The sequence below is a fragment of the Lasiosphaeria miniovina genome (genome assembly GCF_030549165.1).
Source record: "Lasiosphaeria miniovina strain SMH2392-1A chromosome Unknown B0T26scaffold_1, whole genome shotgun sequence".
NCBI classification, from domain to species: Eukaryota; Fungi; Ascomycota; class Sordariomycetes; order Sordariales; family Lasiosphaeriaceae; genus Lasiosphaeria; species Lasiosphaeria miniovina.
This window is the reverse complement of record NW_026848220.1, coordinates 2,051,894-2,065,297: the sequence shown is the minus strand read 5'-3', so window position 1 is coordinate 2,065,297 and position 13,404 is coordinate 2,051,894. Positions and strand designations below refer to the sequence as shown.

The window sequence follows — 13,404 nt, the reverse complement described above, 5'->3', positions numbered from 1 at the left end:
TGGAATGGCGGCGGCGCATTGTTCTCCACGTTGAAGCAGGTCCATGTAAGCACAACCAGGCTAGACCTAGACAGGGAATCAATTTAAGCCCAGTCGCGTCTCCCACAGCGCGTCGCGTGCCAACCCACTAGATCCCCCTCCCACTTCGAAAACATCAGCACTTCATCGCCCGATTCTTCGTCTCCAGAAACACCACGAATTCCCAGCGTCCTGCCACCGCCGCCATCTGTCCACCACGAAACCACCCTCCCCATAACACACAATAAATCATTCAGTAAGTTTAATTCGGCGCTTGTATCGCCAATGTCTCCGCTTTCTTGTCGTCGGCTGGTCGCTAATCAGAAGTAGCCATGTTGGAAGCACGATTGGAGCAGGCGTCCGTCCTGAAGAAGGTATGTGCAGTCACTTGCGCCCGGGTGCACCCGACCTGCCGACTGCTTTCCCCGTCGCTAACGTGCATATGCACCCGCTAGGTGGTCGACGCGATCAAGGACCTGGTGCAGGACTGCAACTTCGATTGCAACGACAGCGGCATCGCGCTGCAGGCCATGGACAACAGCCACGTCGCCCTCGTGTCCCTAATGCTCAAGACGGAGACCTTCTCGCCATTCCGCTGCGACCGCAACATCGCGCTCGGGGTCAACCTCACGTCGCTCACCAAGGTGTTGCGCGCGGCGCAGAACGAGGACATTCTGACGCTGAAAGCCGAGGACGCGCCCGACGTCCTGAACCTCATCTTTGAGAGCTCGGAGAATGACAGGATCTCCGAGTATGACCTCAAGCTCATGGACATTGACCAGGAGCACCTCGGCATTCCCGAGACGGAATACTCGGCGACTGTCAGCATGCCGTCGTCCGAGTTCAAGCGCATCACGACAGATCTCATGGCCATGTCCGAGTCTGGTATGTCTGACCTCTATCAGCATTGCCAGCGTCTAGACATGTTTCAATCTCTTGCTCTGTGCTACTGACAAACCGGTGTAGTTACGATTGAGGCGAATAAGGACGGGATCAAGTTCTCGTCGCAGGGCGACATCGGCAACGGGTCTGTTACGCTGCGGCAGCACACCAACGTGGACAAGCCGGCCGAGAGCATCGAGATTGAGCTCAACGAGCCCGTGGCCCTCACTTTCTCGCTCAAGTACCTTGTCAACTTCTGCAAGGCGTCCGGGCTTTCTACGACGGTCAAGATCTGCCTGTCCAACGAGATACCCCTGCTGGTCGAGTATACCCTTGCGGGTAGCAGCTTTTTGCGCTTCTACCTCGCGCCAAAGGTATGTATTGCCTCGTTTCGTTCTAGAGGGAACGGAGATCTAACATGGATTGAAGATTGGAGACGAGGAGTAGAAAGGGGGTCCAAGTACTCCAGCGATGGCACACAACACAAAGAATATGGAAAGAAAGGAACTGGCTCCGCGCAGGGTATGAATGCCTTGCGCCAATACTATTGATACTATAACAAAACCGGGAAGCAATGTTTCTTTCGGTTTTTTAGTAGACGAATGACGGAACAGTGTCTTGTTAGAGAGTGCGGATGCTGGCCTAGCACGACGGCGATCAGGCATCTAGCATATGGTAATGAAGTCTTTTTCTCGCCATGAGGGACTCTCTCCTTGGTCCGTACCACTGTACTTTCTTGGTGCAGGTGACATAATCACAGTGCCTGGTAGTTTCACGTTCAAGCCGCAGCAGCAGTCCGATTTCTGACACGACCAGCTTCAATATTCTCTGAAGTGCGGGGTTTTGGAGTGCATCCGCCTGCATCATATTTAGGCGGGGCAATCCTGGGACGGCCCCAGTATATCTAGATTCCTCTCCTACAAAGAGTCAGGCAAGGTTCAGAGTCTTGCCAAGGGTTTGGGTGCAAAGACTTTGTGATCGACTCACACGGCCGACGTTCGGACGATATGGTTGTGGAATATTATTCGTTAGACGCTCTTGGAGTTTCTTAATCCGAATCGCGTACTTGCCTCCCTCTAACAGTTTCCATCCTCCTTCCCCTCCCACCTTGACTCTTGACATATCACAACCTAAGGTAGCCAGGCACACCAGGCTGGGTTCTCTTGAGTGATATTAACGCTGCTGCTATTCCTCTTTTCTCCCCTTTCCCACGTGCCGTCCCAGTTTTTCTTTCTTTGAGTGATTTCCCCCGAACCGAAAAAGACTGAACCCTCTCCGGCTCTCCCGACCACGGCAGCTGGATAGGATCGGCATAACAAACTCTCGTGCTGTTGCCCCGCGTTCAACGTTCGTTCAATTGGCCGCCGCGCCGAGCAACCACCACCCCACACTCGCTCTAAAACCATCCGATTTTCCCTCTGCGCATTCCCTCCCTCCCGTCTCCCGCCCCTCCGCGACGTCGTAGTGATGACCGAAGACCTTCCGGTCCCGGAAACCCGCGTGTTGGCGGTCGCCAGTCATGTAGGGCGCGCGCAAGCATTCCACCTCTCTTCTCGTGTTGTTCTTGTTGCTGTTTCGTAAGCTAATGTGGTTTGCCCGTAAGGTCGTCTCTGGGTGAGTCTTTCCTCTATCTCTCTCTCTACCAATGAATGGGCGACCGAAACCAACGTCGTCAGCCGCCGTTGGTTTTGCGCCTCTCGTCTCTACCCGTAGTGTAGAACTTGATAGTTTCGGTTTGGCCACCCCTCGTTGACAAACATATTTGCGCAAACCGTATAGAAATGTGGGCAACAGGATTGCCGTCTTCGCCATGCAGTCGCTGGGCTGCGACGTGGCCGCGCTGAATACTGTGCACTTCAGTAGGTTTGTTTCGTTTCCCCGTGTCACCACGGATCCCGCAGTCCCCCGTAAGCCATAAGCCCAGTGTGCGCAACTGAACTGACAGAAGCCATGTATGCAGGCAACCACACGGGCTACGGGCAGTGGACGGGCACTAAGGTGTCGGCGCAGGAGATCACGGACCTGTACCGGGGGCTGAAGCTGTCGTACCTCGACGACTTCGACATGATGCTGTCGGGCTACGTGCCCGGCGCGCCGGCGCTCGAGGCCGTCGGCCAGATCGCCGAGGACCTCAAGCGCCACGCAATCGCCAGGCCCGGCAGCTTTTTCTGGGTGCTGGACCCCGTCATGGGCGACAACGGTAACCTCTACGTCGCCCAGGAGGTCGTCCCCGTGTACCGCGGCCTGATCAGGCATGCCGACCTGATCCTGCCGAACCAGTTCGAGGCCGAGTACGTCGAGAAAACAATGTTGCTTCTTTCGATGAATCGCGTTGGGGATGGGTGACTAATCTGGTCCTTATGTAGGCTGCTATCTGAAGTCAAGATCCAGGACGTGGCGTCTCTGCAAGGCGCCATCCAGGTCATACACGAGCGCTACGGCGTGCCGCACATCGTCATCACGTCCGTCTCGATCCCGCACGACGGCCACCCGGCGTCGTCGCTCTCCGTCGTGGGCTCGACCATGACGTCGGACCGCCGGGCGCGGGCCTTCAAGATCGTCTTCCCCGCCATCGACTGCTACTTTAGCGGCACGGGCGACATGTTTGCGGCGCTGATGGTCGTGCGCATGCGCGAGGCCGTGTGGAAGAACCAGCAGCGGCAGCACGGCGGCGGCGGGGCTCCCCTCTCCGAGACCGAAGCGTGGATCAGCGACGACAGCGTCGACGCCCTCGACCTGCCGCTGGCCAAGGCCACCGAAAAAGTCCTCGCCAGTATGCACGAGGTGCTCACCAAGACGTGCCAGGCCATGCAGGCGCAGGTGAGCAAGGCACGCGCGGTGGCGGCGGTGGCGGAACAAGAGACCTCGAACGGGGTGGCGGATGAAGACGTGGAGAGCAAGGAGAACAAGAAGCTGCGGTCGATAAAGAGCAGGGCGGCCGAGCTGCGGCTGGTGAGGCACCTGGACAGCCTGCGCCATCCGAAAGTCGAGTTCCGCGCCGAGAGGATGTAGAATCTGTGGCCGAGGCTGGTTCCCTAGAACGGGTGGATGGTATCAGCTACGAGCTGTACCTATCTGTTGTTTGTCTTGCATTTGCACTTGCATGGATGCGATCGGTCATAATGAGCGTTAGATCTGGATGATTTGGGCTATATACCACACATTGAGATTATTATACCGGTTTTTTCGTCTGCCGTTTGATTTAGTGATACTACGGAATATACTGTACTTGTCCCAGCTACCATGTTGTATTACTGCTCGTCCAAGCTAGCAGTCATCAGCTGCTTTTTTTCTTGTTATTCTATCACACACAGGCATACCACGGAGGAACGCCCCCCCTTGTCCACTGAGTTTTATTTGCACCCAGAAAGCAACCAGTGGCAAAACAAGGTCATTAACGAGAGGGAAAAATGCCATTACCAATTGCATTCCCATACTCCGTAGCTTGGCTAGGCTAGGCTGGGCATCCCAGTGCGAAGCATCCAGTGCAAACCTGCTCGCCGGCTCCTTTTCCATACTGCAGTCGCCGAATGTCTTGAATGTCAAATCGAAAGACTCTAGGTAGGTAGTCTAGACGGACATTTAAAAACACCGCCAACAAAAAACATCTTCACCCCCTTTTATTTTTCCGTCTTCTGGTTCAGAGACGAAGGGTTCAGTTAACACCGGTCCCGGTACTCCCGAACCCGCCGGCGCCGCGCACGCTGGCCTCGAGCTCCGCCACCTCGAGCACCTCGGGCGTGTAGATGCGCTCTAGCACCAGCTGCGCTATGCGGTCGCCCGCGGCTACCGCAAAGTCGGCATCCGAGTGGTTGAACAGCAGCACCTTGACGGGGCCCCGGTAGTCGGCGTCGATGACCCCCGCGCCCGTGTCGATGAAGTTCTTGGCCGCGAGCCCCGAGCGAGGTGCGATGCGGCCGTCTGTTTTATGCGTTAGTAACTTATTGTTTTCGACATGGCAACAGATTTTGTGAGTTTCCCGGTGAAGGAATGGAGGACAAAACGTACAAGTTCCCGCTGGCACCGCCATGCTAATGTCCGTGTCGACGAGCGCCTTGCCGCGCGCGGGAACCGTCGTGTCGCGCGCCGCGTACAGGTCGTACCCCGCGGCGAAGGCGCTGCCGCGCGTCGGCAGCCGCGCCGCCTCCGACAGCTTCTTGATCAGCAGCGGCGGCGCCTGGTCGGCAAGCGTCACGGACACCACTGTGTTGTTTGCGCTGCTGCTGCCGTTGGTGTTGCTGGCGGCGGAGTCGGCCATGGTTTCTGTTTTTGCTGCTGCGGTAGTGGTGGTGGTTGCTGTAGTAGTGGTTGTTGTAGTAGTGCTCTCGGGAGACGTCTTGACGCGCTTGGCGGGAGGTGATGTCGGAGGGGAGGTGATGTTAATGTTCTCAGTAGTCATGGCGGATTTAGGAAGGACCGAAGAAGTGAGGCAGCGATTGCTGTGCTGCAAGACAGGGAGGCTATGACTACGACTACGATTGCTACTAAGCGGGTGGAGATGGTGCAGAAGGCGTTGTCGCTGCGCGGAGCGGAAGCATTTCATTGCGGAGTCTTAAATCCGGGGGCCAGACAGACAAGCGCGTCGACGCGACGCGTTAATAGGATTTACCAACTCGCGTAGGCGGCATAGGCCAGTCTACCCCACTGTCGCGAACTCACTACAGCATCATCATTGGCCAATCCTCTTCCTTCAGCGCCACAACCGCGACACCAGCGTGCAAGAACTCGCGACGGCCTAGTCGTGCTTGGTATTGCATGATGTTTTCACGATTTGGCGCCCCTTTAAGTCCTGCTGTAGTGGCGATTTACTATTCAAATACTGTGGGTGTTAGGTTCAATCCATCCCTGTGTCGTCAAAACTAGCGACATGCGAACAAGGCATGTCAATGCCAAGCCCAGGAACATGCATGCAAGTCTGAGGCTAGAGGCTGGCCTTGCGTCGTCATCGTTGACTAGGTAGTCAAAGTTCTGAGGGTGAAGCTACTGTTCTCTTTGCCGGGAATCACAGAAGATTAGCCATTTGATTTTGGGGGCTGGCTTCGCTTCGGCTTCTTGTGAGCAGCGCTGCTTGTGAGGGGGATCGGCAGGATGCTCGAGCGTATGATTGTCGGAACTGCTGCGAAGGAGATCTGGAACACTGGTGTGCCTGCCACGGCTATGCCGTTTATACATGCCGTTTCTGTGCCCATTTGACTCAATCGTCCAGTTCCCGCCCAAAGTTCACCAGCCGGAGCTTCGTGGCGTCCTTGGGGTGCAGTTCGGCCACCTGTGACCGCACCAGGAACCGAGATGCCGCCGACTCCCTGGCCAGCTGGACGTAAGCCGCCGAACTGTCTCCGCCCGACTCCTGCAGCTTGTTGAGCAGCTGCTCCGTGAGGTCGCGCATCTCGGCGCTCGCTGCCGATGCTTCGTCCCGCTCTTCGTGCTTCCTCTTGCTGCCTTGGTCCTGCTGCTCTTGCGCCCCGCCCCAGATCTCGTCGATTCGTCTCTGCCGCTGGTCTTCGTCTGGCGACGCCTTCGCCTTCTTCAGCTTGCCCTTTGTGCTGAATCCAGCGCTCAGATCGTCCGCCTCAATTTCCATCAGCTCCCCAACAACGGGGCCTCCCAGCTCCTCGGCCGCCAGCATGGGGCCAAGATGATGCCTGATGAACCAGTCCAGGTCCTTGAGAAGCGACGATGTCTGCTTGTCCCAGTCTTCCTTCTGCTGCTTGAGTTCGGCTGCCCGTTCCTCGACTAGCTGTTCTTGTGTCATCTCCCTTCTAGTTTCCATGCCGTCGCGCAATGACTGCACGCGCTTCTCCAGCGCGTCCTGCAGCGCAAGTTGGTCACGCAGGTTTGCCTCCTCAGCCTTCACGCGGCGTTGAATCTGCTCCAACGAGGCTGCCTGTGAGTCCATGTACTCGTTGGATCCGGCGACTGTCTGATGGGCCCTCCGCAGCGCAAGTAGGGAGGGCAAGACGGAGCCAGGAGACGGCAGGAACGGCTGTGAGTCCGCGACATGCCGGTATGCCTTGGACATGATCTCCATGGTGACCTTCACTTGACTCTTGGAATCCAGAGGGCGTCTTGAGGTGCTGGCAGCAGCCCTCAGCTGTTGGGGGTTAGCGTCGGTGACGTGATATTTCGACGAAGAGGCCCTCGGGACGTACCTTTTGCAGGGCATCTTCCAGCTCCGTCTCTCTCCTCTTCAGTTCTGTGATCGTACGGTCCACGTCGGCCTGGTGAGAGCCATCGCCGCCGCGACGAGAGGGTTCAGCCATACTGATGGCTCCCGACGCGTAGATACGGATAGGTATGTCCCTCAATCGTCCGGGAATTGAAGAAAATGGCTCCTATCCTCATCTCATTACAGGAGAACCCTCGAGGTATTCGTATTCTGTAACACGATTTTGTATATATCGCGTAACGATAGTGCAAGGTCGTAGGGCACGGACGTGGTTGAGGCACGCACAACCATGGATCACTACCACAATGGGTGGGATCGGCTGCATGCGCACTGCAGCAGCGAAATGATAACTGTAGTGATCGGCCCGAGCGCTCTTTCCCCAGCGCACCCGCATGCATATTCCTGGTACTGTACAGTACGGAATACCCACGGATACGCTGTTTAACGGAAGGCGCTGTGCTGTAACTGTACCCGACCTTGTTTACATGAATAAGTTACCTTCAACAGCAAACATAGAATGCCACTCTGGTTTCACCGTCCTGGGCACAGCGCTGTGAAGGAATAGGAATGAATGTGCCGTACAAAAAACCAGGATAACGCCATGTATGCAAGAGGCATGAGGCCAGCAAATGCAGCCAGCGTGCCCAAAGAATCGGGACCTAAACAGGGCTCACAGGGCTCGCAGGGCTCGTAGGCAAGGATGACTACCACGGCCCTGTCGTGCCTGACAGCTGCTTCCTTGTTGGACGCAAGTGGAGGTCCCGTCGCCGCCTCCAACGGCAGTGTTGCCTGCCGTGAGGGCCAGGTCGCCAGATTCCCGCCCCTAGAAGCCGTCAGGCTAAAAACCACCCAAAAGTCCCCACTTTATCCCGCTAGAAGGAGCTGATATGTAGTTGGGGCCCGTGCTCGGGGACGGCAAAAAAAGAAGGCAGCTGACAAGGCTGTGCAGTGCGAGCAGCAGGTGCTTTTCGTTTGCTGAATCTGCTTAAGTTTCAGCGGCCCTCTCTCCGCTTTTTCAAACCTCTTCGAGACATCCTCTTCCCCATCTACCCCCTTCACAGGCTCGTCTCCAAAGCGTGCCACTTCCCGCAGCACATCAGTACTGCTCCTTCAATAGTCTTGTTCTTTTACGTCCGGCTATCTTCTCTCTTTATGCTTGGAAACGACGGGCTCCTTCGCGACGCCAAATCCTGCCTGCGCCCTGCCCCGCCGTGTGTCTCGACCCTTCTCGACACCACACCCCCACGGCGCCGACTGACCAACAGCCGACCGACCTCCATCTAACACTGCATTACGAGCTGCACCCGGGCTACAGCAGCTACAGCAGTCGGACCGGGTTCGACAGGCAATTGAAAGAAAGGCAAGGCCTGAGTGTTTTTGCCGGCAGTCTTGACTAGCAAAGGTTTGAGCTACCAGTACCTGAGTGCTTCACCTCACGCTGCCTTTGACCATCCGCTCGCTCGCCTTTTGACATACCTCACACTCACCATCCGCTCACCTTTCAATCCATCACCTTGACCTGGCACCTTCACTGTCCGGCTCTCCACCTCGCCCCTGCTTTCTTGCATCTACTTAATTCTTTCCACCTGCACGCCTATTCCGCGTCCTGTTCTATCCGACCCGGCACGCTCACCACCACCGTCCTGCAACTTTCCGTTGCGCAGTGTTGGACTCGGGATAATCAGGGCCTTCGCGAATCCTCTTTGCGTTTGCCCTCATCCACAGAAACTCTTCTCGTCCTTCCGCGGTCGCGACCATTTCTGTGGTCTAGATCTCTCCCACTTCATCGACCCAGCCCGACATTAACCTTGACAAAAGTGCGACCCCGATCCAGTCCAGCACCTCTACCCGACCACACTACACCTGCCCGTTTTCTTTCGAAAACCCCAAAGGTGTAGATAAAGCAAGCCAATAAATCAATTGAAGCAAACAAGACTTGTCGACAACTGATCCCGCGGCTTGTTTCGAGAGAAGTGAAATTCGTCAAATCTAACCCACCATGTCTGTCTCACCGCAACCAACCCAGTCGACCAAGCGGCCTCTGGAGGAGGCGTCGTCGCCATCTCGCAACGACCAGCCCGAGGCCAAGCGACCGGCGCTTGACAAGGTTATCAAAGAGCAGGCAGAGATTCAGAAGGACCTGTCTTCGGATAATAACGGCGACGTCGTCGCTACCATCCAGTCGCCCGAGTCGAACGGCGTTGCAAAGGCCAACGGCAAGAAGTCAGATGCAAAGGACGACCAAGGCGACACAGTTGTTCCCGATGCGCCCGAGACCAAGCCAATTGCTAGCACCACTTCTGGCATCACATCGCAGCCGCAGGCGAACCCCGCACAAACCCATGACGAAACTGCTTGGATCCACGTCCGCGCTGTCATTTCGAGCCCTGAGGCCGCTACCATTATAGGAAAGGGCGGCGAGAATGTGTCCAAGATTAGACAGATGTCTGGAGCCAAGTGCACCGTCAGCGATTACCAGAAGGGCGCTGTTGAGCGCATCCTCACAGTGAGCGGCGTTGTCGACGCCGTTGCAAAGGTATGTCGTTGCGTCTTTGATTTCGTATTCATCAACTAACAGTAGCAGGCATTCGGCCTAATCATTCGCACTTTGAACAACGAGCCTCTTGAGGAGCCCTCAAGCTCGCACTCCAAGACGTATCCCCTCCGTCTTCTCATTCCCCACGTTCTCATCGGCTCCATCATTGGCAAGGGCGGCGCTCGTATCAAGGAGATTCAAGAGGCCTCCGGCGCTCGCCTCAATGCCTCTGATTCTTGCCTGCCCTTATCCACTGAGCGCTCGCTCGTCGTCATGGGTGTAGCTGATGCTGTGCACATTGCGACGTACTACGTCGGAAGCACTCTTCTTGAGCAACTGAATGAACGGTTTGGCGGCCCTGCCGCATCTGCGTATGCCACCCGCAGCGGCGGCCCAGCCGGTGCGGTTCCTGGCGGAATGCAAGTAGTTCCGTACTCCCCGCAGCCGTCCAGCGGCAATTACGGCAATCGCGAGCACTACAATCGCGGCCGTCCCGATGGCAGACCTCACCAGATGCCCCCCCACCCCTATGCACCCCCTTACACCCATCCCCAGCAGGCCCAACCCGCTCCTGCTGTTCCGATGCACTACGGAGGTCACCCCGTTGCTCAAGGATATGGAGCGGCCCCCCATATCCAGCCTCATCATCCTGCTCACCCCGGTCCCCAGCCCCACGTGAGCGGTCCCCATGGGCCCCCCATGCCAGGCGGTGCCATGCCCGGCGCCACCCCTCTCACACAGCAGATCTTTATCCCTAATGACATGGTTGGAGCTATCATTGGCAAGGGAGGCCAGAAGATCAATGAGATTCGCCAAATCAGCGGTAGTGTCATCAAGATCAATGAGCCGCAAGACAATAGCAATGAGCGTCTCGTCACTATCACTGGAACCGAGGAATGCAATAGAATGGCCCTCTATATGCTTTACTCTCGCCTTGGTGAGGACGACCTGGTCATGGAGGACTAGCAGAGTATAAACGCGCAAAAGCTAACAAAGATCCAATAGAGAGCGAGAAACACCGAATCTAGCCTGCTACTAACATAGTGTATTTGCTGAGACTTTGTCTCGGACTTGGGATTGTAGTGGATGGCGTTTGGGGAATGGTCATTGGGATGGAGATGGAAAAGCCTTCTCGGTATTCTTTGCAGTTCTACCCAGCGCGGGCCATGGCATGAGTGGTCTCCTGGTCATAGCATTTCACCGCATTAAGGCCTTCATAATGACACACATTCACTTCTGCTCCCTCCTTCCTTGGATTCCGGGCCCCTCCCTCCTCACGTCCTTTCCGCCTGCTTGAAGTTGGTCCGCTTGCGTGCCATCTTTAGGTAGTGGTGGCTTGTCTGGCCAAGTAGCCAAGCTCTCTGGCATACCCGCAATCCGGAGCACCTGGAGATGTTACGGCCCCCAGTCTTGACCCTACCTCGTGCTCTCAGTCCTCTTGCTTCGCCTCTTCAACACCTCACAAAGACAGCCAGGGACGGTGTGTGGATGCCTGTCTCTCCACGACAAGTGTTCGTGCTCCAACCCTATCGTGTCCTAATCACGGAAGACGCTAGTATTTTCCTGGTTCCTTGTTCGACTTGGCTCTAAAAATTGCTAATAATGTATCCAGGGACTCGGCGGCGGTACTTGTCAGGGCTCAAACGCTTGTCGACTAGTGAAGGGTTTACCACCTTAGTCTTCCGGCATTTTTAAGACCCGGCAAGTAGTCGGTTGCTACAAACACGAGGACGTGGACGGCAAAATTATCAGTCATCGTCATGGCCACCGGTAAAGTAAGGGTCAAAGAGAGCTTTTTCGCAGCTGCTAACATATGGAGAGCTTCGTTTCAGGCAGCAACTCGAACTGATATCGAACCTCTTGAAAAACATTAGGTCGCCGTGACCAGACAGTTTCGTTTCCTTCTCTGCTTATTCTCCCAATCTCTCATTAAATTTTCCCACTGCCCAGCTGTGCCCCTAAGGGTACCGGTTTCCCAGTACCACGTTCAGTCGTAGAACAATCTCTAGTTCGTCGCTGGACAGCAAGTCAAAGATGGCCAAGCCATGCAGACAGGCAGACATGCCATTAATAGTTTAACCCTTGATCGGTCCTCCAATTCTTTCTTCGTTCGAGTTCTGCTTTCGTCTTGTTTTCTGTTACTCTTTAATTCGGATCGTGTCTCCTCTCTCGCTCTCTTCTACCAGTCTGCGCCGTTTGCTGCGATGCTCTCCTCCTCGAACGGGCTTAGAGAGCCAGCTTATTTGGTGCCGCGGACCCAGCTGTATTGGCATCGCTAGTAAGTTACGAAAAGAACGATATGGTCTGTGTGTGTGTGTGTGTGTGTGTGTGTGCGTGAAGAGAGCTGCATGGGCAATCCATACCTGTTCCACATCTGGCCGATAAAGCCAGCCTGGGGCCGCTGATCGTTCATGCTCTGACGCCGACCAATGGAGACGGGGTCCGTGGCGCGCTTCTGCGCCGTCAGGCCTTCAAAGAGGCCGTGCGATGCCTGTAGCCCGTTCACAGTGTCAGTGTGGGTGAAGTGTTTTGGTTTTCTCTTTGGATACACGCTAGCGACAACGATCTCGAGACAAAAAAGACCATGTAATGAGAAGAAGACGGAAGACAGTGACATACGCGGCGCTGCGAGGCTGCTGATGAGCTCGATGAAGTCGAAGAGCTCGATGAAGTCGAGTCGGACCGCTCGTTCCGGAAGGGGGGAACCGTGATGTTGCCAGAGTCCATTACCACTTTTTTCGGTGATGGGTGGGCACGAGTTGCAAGGTAGGTGTGTAGATTGGTCAAGTGATTCTCTTGGTTTTGGAGCTGTCAACGACGATGGGGAATGTTCGGTCGTCGGCTTGGGCGCGATGGGATGTTATGTTCACTCTCTCTCTAGGTTGCACGGAGGCCGGAAATGGGGGGTTCTTTGATTTGTTTTGATTTGTTCTTCTCTGGACGGATGTGAAGCCAGGTATCCAGATATATAGAAAAGAGGAAGGAAAGAGTGGAAAGAGGAGGTGGACGATGGGGAGCGGGGCTCGCTTTAAAAGACAAAGACGGCTGGCTGGCTGTGCGGAAGCTGTGGTGCTGGTGCTGGTGGTGGTGCTCTTCCACCATGGCCTCGCTGTCATCGAGGTCCACCCGGTCAATGGATCCTCGCCACTCGCCCCGTCTCTCTCTCTCTCTGTCTCTTTCCATTCTCCTCCCTGGAAGCTACCACCTACTTAGGGCAAGCTAAACTAAGTTATCTACCTTATGGGGCCAAGGAAAGGGTAAGGTGAGCGAGATACGAGCTTCATATAGTATAGGTATTGTATGTACCTTCCTAGTAGAAAGGTGGGCTGTGAGAGAGGGGCATTACTGCGATTGAGCTCGACAGCTCGGTCATAATGACTTCACCAACGAGAATGAGCGCGGGGCCCTCCTCCAAACGTCCATGTTTGACAGCTTATTTCTATTCTTATTTCTTACTTATCTGCTTTACTGGGAATATTCCATGCTGTGTCACCTCTGTCCGTCTGCTCCGGCTACTACTGGCTGCATCTGCTCTTAGATGTAGGTGTCGACCATTGGATTTGCACAAGATGGGTGGCAGGGTTGCTTGAGGTACGAAGTTGGTTGGGATCCTCGACCCCGCAGAGAAAGCCGGTCGGCGTTGGGTGGTCTGACTGACTTTGGAGATCTCGAGCACATGACTGGATATGTCGAGGATCGATCAGGGAGTGAGGGGTGTCCCGGTCGTGTACACTTTTACATGCGCTCCGCTAGTTCCGTCAATGATAACCGCCGTTTGAGGGGGTTTGCTAGGCAGGAGGGG

The 13,404-nt window shown here is 55.6% G+C and overlaps 6 protein-coding genes across 6 annotated transcripts; 3 read left to right on the top strand and 3 right to left on the bottom strand.

Moving 5' to 3' along the window:
* Positions 1 to 136: 136 nt before the first annotated feature.
* On the top strand, positions 137 to 1,587 carry B0T26DRAFT_24129 (proliferating cell nuclear antigen, N-terminal domain-containing protein). The gene is made up of 5 exons (XM_060433946.1): positions 137 to 274; positions 349 to 392; positions 474 to 903; positions 985 to 1,274; positions 1,330 to 1,587. Exons 2-5 carry the CDS (start codon positions 351 to 353, stop codon positions 1,345 to 1,347), a joined length of 780 nt encoding a protein of 259 aa, XP_060302384.1. The 5' UTR covers positions 137 to 274; positions 349 to 350; the 3' UTR covers positions 1,348 to 1,587.
* A 1,123-nt stretch (positions 1,588 to 2,710) lies between these two features.
* Positions 2,711 to 3,912, top strand: B0T26DRAFT_745541 (Ribokinase-like protein; the record flags this gene model as incomplete). Its single annotated transcript, XM_060444573.1, has 3 exons — positions 2,711 to 2,759; positions 2,861 to 3,191; positions 3,267 to 3,912. The coding sequence occupies 3 exons, from the start codon at positions 2,711 to 2,713 to the stop codon at positions 3,910 to 3,912; spliced, it is 1,026 nt and encodes a 341-aa protein (XP_060302383.1).
* Positions 3,913 to 4,555: 643 nt separating this feature from the next.
* Positions 4,556 to 5,299, bottom strand: B0T26DRAFT_745540 (dUTPase-like protein; the record flags this gene model as incomplete). The annotated part of the gene is made up of 2 exons (XM_060444572.1): positions 4,556 to 4,821; positions 4,909 to 5,299. 2 exons carry the CDS (start codon positions 5,297 to 5,299, stop codon positions 4,556 to 4,558), a joined length of 657 nt encoding a protein of 218 aa, XP_060302382.1.
* A 795-nt stretch (positions 5,300 to 6,094) lies between these two features.
* B0T26DRAFT_669908 (uncharacterized protein) lies at positions 6,095 to 7,160 on the bottom strand (the record flags this gene model as incomplete). Its single annotated transcript, XM_060439119.1, has 2 exons — positions 6,095 to 6,991; positions 7,050 to 7,160. The coding sequence occupies 2 exons, from the start codon at positions 7,158 to 7,160 to the stop codon at positions 6,095 to 6,097; spliced, it is 1,008 nt and encodes a 335-aa protein (XP_060302381.1).
* A 1,905-nt stretch (positions 7,161 to 9,065) lies between these two features.
* Positions 9,066 to 10,568, top strand: B0T26DRAFT_736427 (uncharacterized protein; the record flags this gene model as incomplete). The annotated part of the gene is made up of 2 exons (XM_060443325.1): positions 9,066 to 9,602; positions 9,651 to 10,568. The coding sequence occupies 2 exons, from the start codon at positions 9,066 to 9,068 to the stop codon at positions 10,566 to 10,568; spliced, it is 1,455 nt and encodes a 484-aa protein (XP_060302380.1).
* Positions 10,569 to 11,841: 1,273 nt separating this feature from the next.
* B0T26DRAFT_635078 (uncharacterized protein) lies at positions 11,842 to 12,329 on the bottom strand (the record flags this gene model as incomplete). Its single annotated transcript, XM_060436686.1, has 3 exons — positions 11,842 to 11,863; positions 11,966 to 12,093; positions 12,222 to 12,329. The coding sequence occupies 3 exons, from the start codon at positions 12,327 to 12,329 to the stop codon at positions 11,842 to 11,844; spliced, it is 258 nt and encodes an 85-aa protein (XP_060302379.1).
* Between the last annotated feature and the right edge of the window lie 1,075 nt (positions 12,330 to 13,404).

Excerpts from the sequence above, each read along its gene's own strand:
- B0T26DRAFT_24129 (XM_060433946.1), top strand. The coding sequence starts at position 351 with ATGTTGGAAGCACGATTGGAGCAGGCGTCCGTCCTGAAGAAG. Across the intron at positions 393-473 it reads AGGCGTCCGTCCTGAAGAAG|GTGGTCGACGCGATCAAGGA; the intron begins GTATGTGCAGTC and ends TGCACCCGCTAG. Across the intron at positions 904-984 it reads CATGGCCATGTCCGAGTCTG|TTACGATTGAGGCGAATAAG; the intron begins GTATGTCTGACC and ends AAACCGGTGTAG.